The sequence below is a fragment of the Symphodus melops genome (assembly GCF_947650265.1).
Source record: "Symphodus melops genome assembly, chromosome: 2".
Classification (NCBI taxonomy): domain Eukaryota; kingdom Metazoa; phylum Chordata; class Actinopteri; order Labriformes; family Labridae; genus Symphodus; species Symphodus melops.
This window is the reverse complement of record NC_136692.1, coordinates 31,532,289-31,544,703: the sequence shown is the minus strand read 5'-3', so window position 1 is coordinate 31,544,703 and position 12,415 is coordinate 31,532,289. Positions and strand designations below refer to the sequence as shown.

The window sequence follows — 12,415 nt, the reverse complement described above, 5'->3', positions numbered from 1 at the left end:
GTGAAAGAATCATCTCCCAAATCTCATCATCCAGTGTTTATTCTAAATCCTTCTCCCAACTCCTCTGAAGGGTTTTACCTTTATTGTTGTTTATCCATGGACACATTTCCTACCGCTTTCAGAAACCGGTAGTCCTAAGTATAGCTCTACTCTTTCCTGTTTCTCATGCAGCATGTGAGTGCGTAAAAAGACTGCATATATGTGTGTATGCATTAAGGGCTTTGTTGGCAAAGAGACATTTTTCTAGGACACAACTCTGAATATTTAAACACTTATCCTTCAATCCAACCAGTCTGTGAGTCATAAGAGTTATAGTCTGTGTTTAGTCTCCTCCCAAATATTTAATGCCTTTTGAAACCATTTAAAATGAAATGTTCCAGAAGGTTAGGAGAGCACCTTTAAGTCTGGCCTCTCCTGTAATCAGTGCAGCCAATGATTCAAGAAAAACTGTGAAGAGGAGTCGGCTAAAACTGCGTCCCTGCGAGTTGATCTAGATATGTTACAAACGGAGAAGTCATCCTGTTAAGGAAAACTGCAGCTCATGAATTTAGCACTTTTATCCATCGACGAAGATAACGACCAAAGACACATTTTGACAGTGCAGCAAATAAGAAAGCCCATTTAACTGGCTGATAAAGGACACACATTTGTTCTATTCATGTAAAAGTCAGCCCATGTTATCTGTTGATGACCTATATTTGATCAATCCCACGTAGTCTTTATGAATAATCTGAGGTAAAACTTTCTCTTGCCTTTGTGCTAACACTTTGGACAATGTTTTACAGTCCACATGTATTAAGCTTATTGGTCGCTAGTTAGCTGGGTCAGTCTTTATCCTGTTTGAGTAGAAGTGAAATAATTTGATTGTTTAAACTGTGTGGGATTGATCCATGCCTGTTGAAAAAGGCATAGTGAATCAAAATATGGATCTTTGAGCTGAATGTTTAAGAAATCATCATCACATCCTGTTTTGGATTTAGAGTTGAATGAGCTATCTGATGTTCTGAATGTCTGAAGATAAAAGATGATCTCTGTTTGTCATTAAAGCTATTATTCAACATGTAGTGATCATTTTCTGTTTCTCTCTGTGAGTCCTCCTCCCTGACCTGACTGTCTCTCTCTCTCTCTCTGTCAGGGACTTCTTGCCAAGAGGATCCGGCATCGTTACCCGTCGTCCTCTCATCCTGCAGCTGGTGAACAGCAAAGCAGGCGAGTTGACTTCTTACTAAACTAAGTGCAAAGAAAGTGCAGCCAACATACAGCACACTGTTCAACCATCTCCACCTGTGTGACTGTAGACATACCACACCCCCTCACCCGAACGTGCACCTTCTTCTTCACCGATGCCGACTCATAAATCAACGACCAGCAACCCTGCCAGCTCTCTCAAAGCACTTTCCCCCAAACGAGCCATTACTCAGCAGACCACTGTGCACTCTTGTATAAAAACCTGAAACATGGCTAACTGAGGGAGACCATAGTCCACTCATAGAGGCAACCCCCCTGATTATACCCTTCTGCATCAACCCCGACTGTCAGGTTGGGACTGGGGGGGTCGCTGTTATTCACAAGAAAGAGTTTACATGTACACCCACTGGAAACGACACCTTTTTATCTTTTGAACACCTTCATGTCAATAATAATGTTTTTATCCAGAAATTTTCCGATTTGTTTTTATTTATTTATTTATTTATCATATTTCATGTCCAGTTTTGACAGGGTTCTTATTTTAGGTGATTTTAACATTCATGTTTGCTGTCCCACTCAGACTTTTAGCACTGATTCTTTGGATTCTTTTCACATCATTCAAGGAGTCAAAGTTCCCACTCACACACTTGATTTGGTTCTGCATCATGGTCTAAGCCAGTGGTGTCCAAACTTTTTTTCTTGCGGGCCAAAATTGTGGCGTTAGAATCGCTCACGGGCCACAGGGTTTTTTTGTTTGTTTTTTTTAAATATTGGAAGGAACTTTTTGTAATGTAAATACACAATAACTAACTGCAGTGGGAAACTGTTGTGTTCTCATTTTTTGTAAAGAATAGTCAGGCTTTTATAGGTCTCCCTCGCTAACATGAAGAAGAAACAAAGAACGAAATATGCCATCTGATGAGGCCTGGGGCCAAAATCTTCTGATTCTTCGATTTGAAGTTAAGGGCCACAAAAAATCCACTCAAGGGCCACAAATGGCCCCCGGGCCGCACTTTGGATACCCCTGGTCTCAGCCCATACAACATTGAAACTAAGGATATCTGTGTGTCCGACCATAAACTGATTTTATTTAGCATGGTTTTATCATTTGTACCTGTTCTTACCCGTCTCTCGTCGTGTTTTTACTCCTACTTCAGCTGGACAACTTTTACATCTTTTTATTGCTGCTTCTTTAGATCTAGCTAGTCTCCAATTGTAACAGTATTTGTAAGACCACCCTGGACTCAGTTGTCCAAAATCAGCCATGGCTTAATGATGCTATTCAAGAATTAAAAAGGGACTATAGAAGAAAAGAAAGCAAATGGGAAAAAGTCAGGTTTATATGTTAATTATGAAATCTGGAAAGATGCAATGACCAGTTACCAGAAAGCAATAAAAGAAGCAAAAGCATCCTTTTATTCCAAATTAATTTTATCCAACAGGGCTAACCCTAGAATTGTATTTAAAATCTGAGACTGCATCACAAACCCCGCCCCCTGTCAGATGAGACGTGGGACATTTTTAACGTTTTTTACAAATTAAATTCACAACATTATCAGATCATCCCCTCGACATTGTTTTACTTTCACACAGACATATTTCTAGTTATTTTAGCAATTTTACCCCATATCTATGGCGATTTGATCAGATATTTGATCTCTGATTTCTTGAATTTCCCTCGGGATCAATAAAGTATGTATCTATCTATATGAATCCAGCTACGTGCAGCCTTGGCACCATACCGACTAAATTTCTCAAAGATGTTATGGACACGGTTGGGCCCAGTATCTTACCCAGTATCTGTGCTGGTGGCACAGTGGCAGTGCGCACGTCCCCATGTATCTAATAGATAGATAGATAGATACTTTATTGATCCCGAGGGAAATATATGGGGACTCTATTTTAAAGAAACCAAATCTTAACCCCACTGGTTTTAGTAATTTAAGGCCTATTTCTAAACTCCCATTTTTATCCAAAATTGTCGTTTCAACACAGACTTTAGCTTTTATGAATGACAATGACCTCTTTGAGAAGTTTCAGGTTTTAGAGCACTCAGAAACAGCCCTCGTCAGAGTAACACATGACCTCCTCTTGGCTACTGACAGAGACAATTTTAATTCTTTAAACTTGAGTGCGTAATTAGACACAGGAGACCATTTTAACTGAACACCTAGAGTCCTGAATTGATGTCAAGGGCACATAGTTGGGTTTTAATCTGTTAGACAGAACTTTCACCATAGGTAACTACTCCTCCTTCACCTGTGGTGTACTACTAGGTTTTATTTTCTATTTACATGCTCCCACTTGGAGCGCCAGAACTTTTTCATCTTTTCATCTTTATGCGGACGACACACAGATATACCTTCCGCTGAGACCTGATGACCAAGTAAGCCGAGCTGCTGTTTTTAACTGTCTCAAGGATATCAAATGTTGGATGGCTCAAAGTTTTTCACATTTAAATGAATCAAAGTCAGAAATCATTCCTTTCAATTATCCACTCCAAAACATCTGCCAGATTGTACTCTTGGTCCATTCTCTGCTAATATCACACCTCACCTTCAACCAACACATCAAGAAAGTCCCGCTTCATTCAAATCAGATTTTAAAAAGTGAAATCAATACTCCCACCTGCTCCCCTAACCCTGGAAAAACTAATCCACTTATTCATCTTTTCTTGCCTCGATTTTTGCAACTCGCTTCTTTCTGGTTTAACTCACTGATCTTCAACTGGTCCAGAATGCAGCAGCGAGGCTTCTCACTGGTTTTAACAGACAACATCACATCACCTCTGTTCTCGCTTCTCTCCTTTGGCGATCTTACTGATTACTTTAAAAACCCGTCTTGGCGTCGCCCCAAGTTACATCAGTGACATTTTAACCCCCTATCAACCCCCCCGAGATCTTAGATCCTCAGGCAGCTCTCTTCTGTTTGTCCCAAAGTCGGGCAGAGTCAGTGGCATCTTTTAAATCACTTCTTAAAATCTCATTTTTACAGATTTGCTTTCATGTAATCTCTCCTTTTAAGATTTCTACTAATCTCTTCTTTTCCTCGTTCATTTAATCCAATCCATCCGTCCATCTTCTCTTATTTGTTTTAGCCTTTCAATTCCTCCCTTCCTGCTCTTATTTCACTGCTCTTATTATTTTTATAACTCCTACTCCTTTTAACATTTAACTCTCCCGCCGTCTGCTGTCTTACTCATTTTACCATCATCTCTCATGATCTACCTGTGATGTGACGTCACCATCTTCAGTCTTATTTTTAGTTTTACATGCTGATGTATCTGATGTATCTGTCCATCACTTCTTCTTCTCTACATGCTGATGTATCTGATGTATCTGTCCATCACTTCTTCTTCTCTACATGCTGATGTATCTGATGTTTCTGTCCATCACTTCTTCTTCTCTACATGCTGATGTATCTGTCCATCACTTCTTCTTCTCTACATGCTGATGTATCTGATGTATCTGTCCATCACTTCTTCTTCTCTACATGCTGATGTATCTGATGTATCTGTCCATCACTTCTTCTTCTCTACATGCTGATGTATCTGATGTATCTGTCCATCACTTCTTCTTCTCTACATGCTGATGTATCTGATGTATCTGTCCATCACTTCTTCTTCTCTACATGCTGATGTATCTGATGTATCTGTCCATCACTTCTTCTTCTCTACATGCTGATGTATCTGTCCATCACTTCTTCCTCTCTACATGCTGATGTATTTGTGAAGCACTTTGGAAGCAGTTGTTTTTAAAGGTGTGTTGGGGTTTTCAGGAGCGAATACCTGGCCAACGATTAAATTGGGTTTTATGATGTAAAATTTAGTTGTTGAATTAAATTTAATAATTAAGTTTACTTAATTATTAACATAAATCAATAATTATTATTAAACTGAGTTTAATAAACCTCGGAGCACCACCCTGTAAACTGGAAACCAAAATATTACAAACATCAGTCTCAAATTATTTAATTAAATACCACTATCATTAATTAATTAATAATCTGTATTTAATTGAAGGTGTGAAATCCGAACACAAAGCTCCTTTCAGCCTGAGTCACAAAGCAAATATACAGTAATCACAGTAATCGCTACGTAAATTCCATTCTGTTTTTCCCTCTTTACTTCTGAACCTCAACTGAACCTAAACTTAAATCAGGCCCCGTTTCCACGGAGACGCTGTGACAGAGACGCATCGAAACGACCCCACTCTGGATTCAAACTACAGACTGTCTGTGACCGTCTGAAAACCATGTAGTTCTCCCGCCCGGCCAGTAGTGGGCAGTGGAACTTTACAGTACAACCACTTCCTCCACAACATCCTGTTTAGCGGCGAGTTCTCCCAGGTCTTAGCTAAACGCTGCGTATGGTCGCCCTGTGCGGCGAGTTCTCCCAGGTCTTAGCTAAACGCTGCGTATGGTCGCCCTGTGCGGCGAGTTCTCCCAGGTCTTAGCTAAACGCTGCGTATGGTCGCCCTGTGCGGCGAGTTCTCCCAGGTCTTAGCTAAACGCTGCGTATGGTCGCCCTGTGCGGCGAGTTCTCCCAGGTCTTAGCTAAACGCTGCGTATGGTCGCCCTGTGCGGCGAGTTCTCCCAGGTCTTAGCTAAACGCTGCGTATGGTCGCCCTGTGCGGCGAGTTGTCCCAGGTCTTAGCTAAACGCTGCGTATGGTCGCCCTGTGCGGCGAGTTGTCCCAGGTCTTAGCTAAACGCTGCGTATGGTCGCCCTGTGCGGCGAGTTCTCCCAGGTCTTAGCTAAACGCTGCGTATGGTCGCCCTGTGCGGCGAGTTGTCCCAGGTCTTAGCTAAACGCTGCGTATGGTCGCCCTGTGCGGCGAGTTCTCCCAGGTCTTAGCTAAACGCTGCGTATGGTCGCCCTGCGTATGGTCGCCCTGCGTATGGTCGCCCTGCGTATGGTCGCCCTGTGCGGCGAGTTCTCCCAGGTCTTAGCTAAACGCTGCGTATGGTCGCCCTGCGTATGGTCGCCCTGCGTATGGTCGCCCTGCGTATGGTCGCCCTGCGTATGGTCGCCCTGCGTATGGTCGCCCTGTGCTCGGGTAAAGGTTGAACTGTTTGCTGCAGGTGTTCGATGCTCTTTGGGCGGCGACACACACGATGTCTCATATCAAGGTTCTGTTTATACAACGAGCTGCTGAAGCTCATAGCACAAGAGAATCCGCCGCCATTGTTGTTTATGTTTGTTCTGGACTACTGAGCATGTCCACATGTACGGGGGTGAAACACCGACGGCGTGTGAACGAAAGGCCAATCAGATACTCGACTGTGTCGTTTTACTGTCACAGCGTCTCCGTGGAAACGGGGCCTCAGGCTTTAGAAGGCCAGAATCCTTTGTTCAGAACACTTGGCTAGCCAGAACCCAACAGGTGCTATATAAATAAAGTTATTATTAAGATATGAAGTATTTATGCTCTTTAGTGTGTGACCCTAAGCCAAAGGGCTGCACATTGAATCTTACTTCCAACATGGTCGCAGGATGAACATCTGCAAACACATTACTATAAATGAATGAATGGCAATAAATGAGAAAAATGATCGCATGCTTTCTTTTGAGCCATTGGATTTATGTCTGAGTATAACAACCTTTCCACACCATGTTGATGCAGTCAGAGGAGGCCCAACTATCAGCTGTCCTCCTCTTTAGTAGTGCAGGAAAGGCTGCTCACTGCAAACAGAGGTGTTGTATAAAACACAGATAACAGCTGGTGATTTTTGGAATAATCACAACCTCATATCATTTTTGCACTAATACAGGAAATAAAAATTCAAATGAACGTCTACGTCCTTCCACTCCTGTCTTATTCTGATGACTTCAAGTATTTATGATCAATCTCGTTACTTCATCCTTCTCCTCATTGTCTAAATCTCTGCCTGCAGAGTATGCAGAGTTCCTGCACTGTAAGGGCCGCAAGTTTGTGGACTTTGACGAGGTCCGTCAGGAGATCGAAGCTGAGACTGACCGGCTCACAGGATCCAACAAAGGCATATCCCCCATCCCCATCAACCTGCGTGTCTACTCCCCTAACGGTAACACACACCTACAAAAAACATGGACTCCTATCCCCACGTTTCCTGCCTGTGTCTGAACCCCCCCCCCCCCCCCCCTGTCAGTGCTGAACCTGACGCTGATCGACCTGCCGGGGATGACCAAAGTTGCCGTTGGAGATCAGCCTCATGACATCGAGCAGCAGATCAGAGACATGCTGCTGCAGTTCATCACTAAGGAGAGCTGCCTCGTCCTCGCCGTCACCCCGGCCAACACCGACCTGGCCAACTCTGATGCCCTGAAGATCGCCAAGGAGGTGGATCCTCAGGGTGAGTGGACCCTGTGACGCCTTTGAAACAACATGTTTGTATGTAGGACCAGTGTACCCATTAATGCATGTCCACAGATCCTACTCAGAGATGTGCAAGACGCATGTCTCAGAGTGAGAACCAGAAACCAGATAAGGTATATAAAATGAAAACAAAAAAGTTAAAGAAAGTTTCCAAAGTGATCTCATTAAAACCTCTCAGACATTCCAAGTTTTAATTTCTGATCTTATTGTTTTAGTTATATTTGAAGTCTAATGTATTTTGTTGTTCTTAAATAACTTTTGTGATTCTTGTTTGATTGTTCCTCGGATTTCAATAAATTACATGAAGATGTTTTTCAGAAAGGCCAACAGCAGATCCACGAGGGGTTAATCAAAAGTCAGCTGGCTTCATTGGGACACATTTATCTGTAATAAATGACAGGTGGACAATAAATGATGATCATGTGGTCTTTGTGTTCAGGGCTGAGGACCATTGGTGTAATCACGAAGCTGGACCTGATGGACGAGGGGACAGATGCTCGAGACATCCTGGAGAATAAACTGCTGCCCCTCCGCAGAGGTGAGACCCCCCCAAACATTCACAACAAAGACATTATGACACGTCAGGTTGGATATAGATTTAGCTTCGCTCGTAAGGGTTAGGGTTACGTTTTTCCCTTCTCTTCGAGGAGCACATAGTGGAGCTCTAGTTCCTCTCTGTTACACCTGTGAGCTGCATTCAGGGGTCCAAACATCCTCTTCTTCTCTTTTCTCTTCAGGCTACATCGGGGTGGTGAACCGTAGCCAAAAGGACATTGATGGGAAGAAAGACATCCGGGCTGCTTTGGCTGCTGAGAGGAAGTTCTTCTTGTCCCATCCTGGATACAGACACATCGCAGAACGCATGGGAACACCACATCTGCAGAAAACCCTCAACGCAGTGAGACACGCGCCCAAGCATGCACACTCCATGCTTCATAAGCAAGTTCCACTGAATGTTTTCTTTTGTCTCCAGCAACTGACCAACCACATCCGAGACACGTTGCCAGGGTTACGCAGTAAGCTGCAGAGCCAGCTGTTATCGCTGGAGAAGGAGGTGGAGGAGTACAAAAACTTCCGTCCTGACGACCCTGCACGCAAAACCAAGGCCTTACTCCAGTCAGCACAGCCACAGACACACACCAATAAATACACATGCAAAGCAGTACAAGCTCTATTAGATTAGCATTACCTCACTACCTGGCAGCCAGGGGATTGGTGCAACAAGGAGACTTATTTAGGAGTTTCAGAGGCCACGTCCACACGTCCCCATCCACACCAACCGTTTTTAAAAGAATCTCTCAGTCCACATTGCAACGAGGGTGGTGATGATAGCTGTCTCATTCACATGGAACACTGTAGAAGAACATTGTGAGCATGCACACCAAGCGTTGTTTTTACTGTGGCGATTTGGAAAAATGGTGAATCAAGCAAACAAACACAAATCGGACTCATTTGTTGGGACGGATGAGGAAGTGGTGTTTCTGCTTAGCGTTACACTTGAAGATGAAGTTAGTAAGTACCAGGAATATTGTGACTGCAAGTCATGCCAAAGCAAGTATCACGCCATTTTAGCTGCATAACCCTCCGTCTTGGTTATGATGCATGTTTAGCATGCAAGTCGATTAATTGCATCCATATTTCCAAAAGCTCTGTTCACACGAATACAAGTAAACATAGGTGTTTAAAAATCTCCACCTTGGAGTGCATTTTTCAAATTCTTCGTTTACAGTGATCAAAAACTCAGTTTTCAATAGTTTTCATGTGGACGGGAGACCAAAAGGGAGAGAGTCCATATACGTGTGGACGGGGCCAGAGACTTTGAATCATCAGGGGTCTCATTGATAACTGTTGCGTACTCAGGGGTACTGATGTAGAAAGAGATATCAAACTATAGCTCCACCAGTTTACATGAATATCTTTAAATATAGAACATTCACCACCAAGTATGATTTGAAGTTTGAATAGAGATGACTGAGCTGAAGACACACAGAGACACGTCTTGTCCTTATTCAGCACTTCTTCATCACCTGCACGTCTCTGACACGATCATTAGACCTTTAGATCCTCATCATCAGTCACAGAGCAGGAGGAGTTTATCATGTGGCCTACAATTAAAAGTTGATCATTGATCAAAGTGTTGATTAATATCTTACAGTGATAGAGACTTGAGCTCTCTGACCATTAATCAATCAGTAAATATATAAACATTGCAGATGAATCCTGCGTAATGATGAACGGTGGATGTCATTCTGAGATCTTTCTTTAGTTTGTGACCCTCCTGCTGCTGCATCGTTCACAAGTTCCTCCTTTGATCTGCCTCCTCGTTTGTATTCATGTTCAGTCATGAGCTGCTTTACATTGACTGTTTGTCACAGCTCGGGCAGAAACACAGCGAGGAGGATCCAAGAAAACTAAATATGTATTCAACAAAAACTTACTTAAGTCATAAATCCAAAACGTCCAAAATCAAGTGGAGCAAAAACAAAGTCATCCAAAGAAGCAGGGAGATGAACCGACACACAGGGAACCAAAGACTAAATAGACTGAGAGGTAATCAGACACAGGTGAGACTAAGGACACAGGTGAGACTGAAGACACAGGTGAGACTGAAGACACAGGTGAGACTAAAGACACAGGTGAGACTAAAGACACAGGTGAGACTGAAGACACAGGTGAGACTGAAGACACAGGTGAGACTGAAGACATAGGTGTAAGACACAGGTGAGACTAAAGACACAGGTGAGACTGAAGACACAGGTGAGACTAAAGACACAGGTGAGACTGAAGACACAGGTGAGACTGAAGACACAGGTGAGACTGAAGACACAGGTGAGACTGAAGACACAGGTGAGACTAAAGACACAGGTGAGACTGAAGACACAGGTGAGACTGAAGACACAGGTGAGACTGAAGACATAGGTGTAAGACACAGGTGAGACTAAAGACACAGGTGAGACTGAAGACACAAGTGTAAGACACAGGTGAGACTAAAGACACAGGTGTAAGACACAGGTGAGACTAAAGACACAGGTGAGACTGAAGACACAGGTGAGACTGAAGACACAGGTGAGACTAAAGACACAGGTGAGACTGAAGACACAGGTGAGACTGAAGACACAGGTGAGACTGAAGACACAGGTGTAAGACACAGGTGAGACTAAAGACACAGGTGAGACTGAAGACACAGGTGTAAGACACAGGTGAGACTAAAGACACAGGTGTAAGACACAGGTGAGACTAAAGACACAGGTGAGACTGAAGACACAGGTGAGACTGAAGACACAGGTGAGACTAAAGACACAGGTGAGACTAAAGACACAGGTGAGACTGAAGACACAGGTGTAAGACACAGGTGAGACTAAAGACACAGGTGAGACTGAAGACACAGGTGAGACTGAAGACACAGGTGAGACTGAAGACACAGGTGTAAGACACAGGTGAGACTAAAGACACAGGTGAGACTGAAGACACAGGTGAGACTGAAGACACAGGTGAGACTAAAGACAGGTGAGACTAAAGACACAGGTGTAAGACACAGGTGAGACTAAAGACACAGGTGAGACTGAAGACACAGGTGTAAGACACAGGTGAGACTAAAGACACAGGTGAGACTGAAGACACAGGTGTAAGACACAGGTGAGACTAAAGACACAGGTGAGACTAAAGACACAGGTGTAAGACACAGGTGAGACTAAAGACACAGGTGAGACTGAAGACACAGGTGTAAGACACAGGTGAGACTAAAGACACAGGTGAGACTAAAGACACAGGTGTAAGACACAGGTGAGACTAAAGACACAGGTGAGACTGAAGACACAGGTGAGACTGAAGACACAGGTGAGACTAAAGACACAGGTGAGACTAAAGACACAGGTGAGACTGAAGACACAGGTGTAAGACACAGGTGAGACTAAAGACACAGGTGAGACTGAAGACACAGGTGTAAGACACAGGTGAGACTAAAGACACAGGTGAGACTGAAGACACAGGTGTAAGACACAGGTGAGACTAAAGACACAGGTGAGACTAAAGACACAGGTGTAAGACACAGGTGAGACTAAAGACACAGGTGAGACTGAAGACACAGGTGTAAGACACAGGTGAGACTAAAGACACAGGTGAGACTAAAGACACAGGTGTAAGACACAGGTGAGACTAAAGACACAGGTGAGACTGAAGACACAGGTGAGACTGAAGACACAGGTGAGACTAAAGACACAGGTGAGACTGAAGACACAGGTGTAAGACACAGGTGAGACTAAAGACACAGGTGAGACTGAAGACACAGGTGAGACTGAAGACACAGGTGAGACTAAAGACACAGGTGAGACTAAAGACACAGGTGTAAGACACAGGTGAGACTAAAGACACAGGTGAGACTGAAGACACAGGTGAGACTAAAGACAGGTGAGACTAAAGACACAGGTGAGACTGAAGACACAGGTGAGACTAAAGACACAGGTGAGACTAAAGACACAGGTGAGACTAAAGACAGGTGAGACTGAAGACACAGGTGAGACTATAGACACAGGTGAGACTGAAGACACAGGTGAGACTAAAGACAGGTGAGACTGAAGACACGGGTGAGACTGAAGACACAGGTGAGACTGAAGACACAGGTGAGACTAAAGACACAGGTGAGACTAAAGACACAGGTGAGACTGAAGACACAGGTGAGACTAAAGACAGGTGAGACTAAAGACACAGGTGAGACTAAAGACAGGTGAGACTGAAGACACAGGTGAGACTAAAGACACAGGTGAGACTGAAGACACAGGTGAGACTAAAGACACAGGTGTAAGACACAGGTGAGACTAAAGACACAGGTGAGACTGAAGACACAGGTGAGACTAAAGACAGGTGAGACTAAAG

At 43.6% G+C, this 12,415-nt stretch overlaps 1 protein-coding gene across 2 annotated transcripts in view; it reads left to right on the top strand.

The window, feature by feature from the left end:
• LOC306820591 (dynamin-2-like) overlaps positions 1 to 12,415 on the top strand; it is a 50,580-nt gene that overhangs the window by 16,269 nt on the left and 21,896 nt on the right. For both annotated transcript variants that reach the window (XM_079338470.1, XM_079338469.1), the window contains exons 2-7: positions 1,136 to 1,209; positions 7,083 to 7,232; positions 7,317 to 7,520; positions 7,983 to 8,081; positions 8,281 to 8,441; positions 8,517 to 8,659. In XM_079338470.1, coding sequence (XP_079194596.1) covers positions 1,136 to 1,209; positions 7,083 to 7,232; positions 7,317 to 7,520; positions 7,983 to 8,081; positions 8,281 to 8,441; positions 8,517 to 8,659 — 831 coding nt within the window. The remainder of the gene's footprint in view (positions 1 to 1,135; positions 1,210 to 7,082; positions 7,233 to 7,316; positions 7,521 to 7,982; positions 8,082 to 8,280; positions 8,442 to 8,516; positions 8,660 to 12,415) is intronic.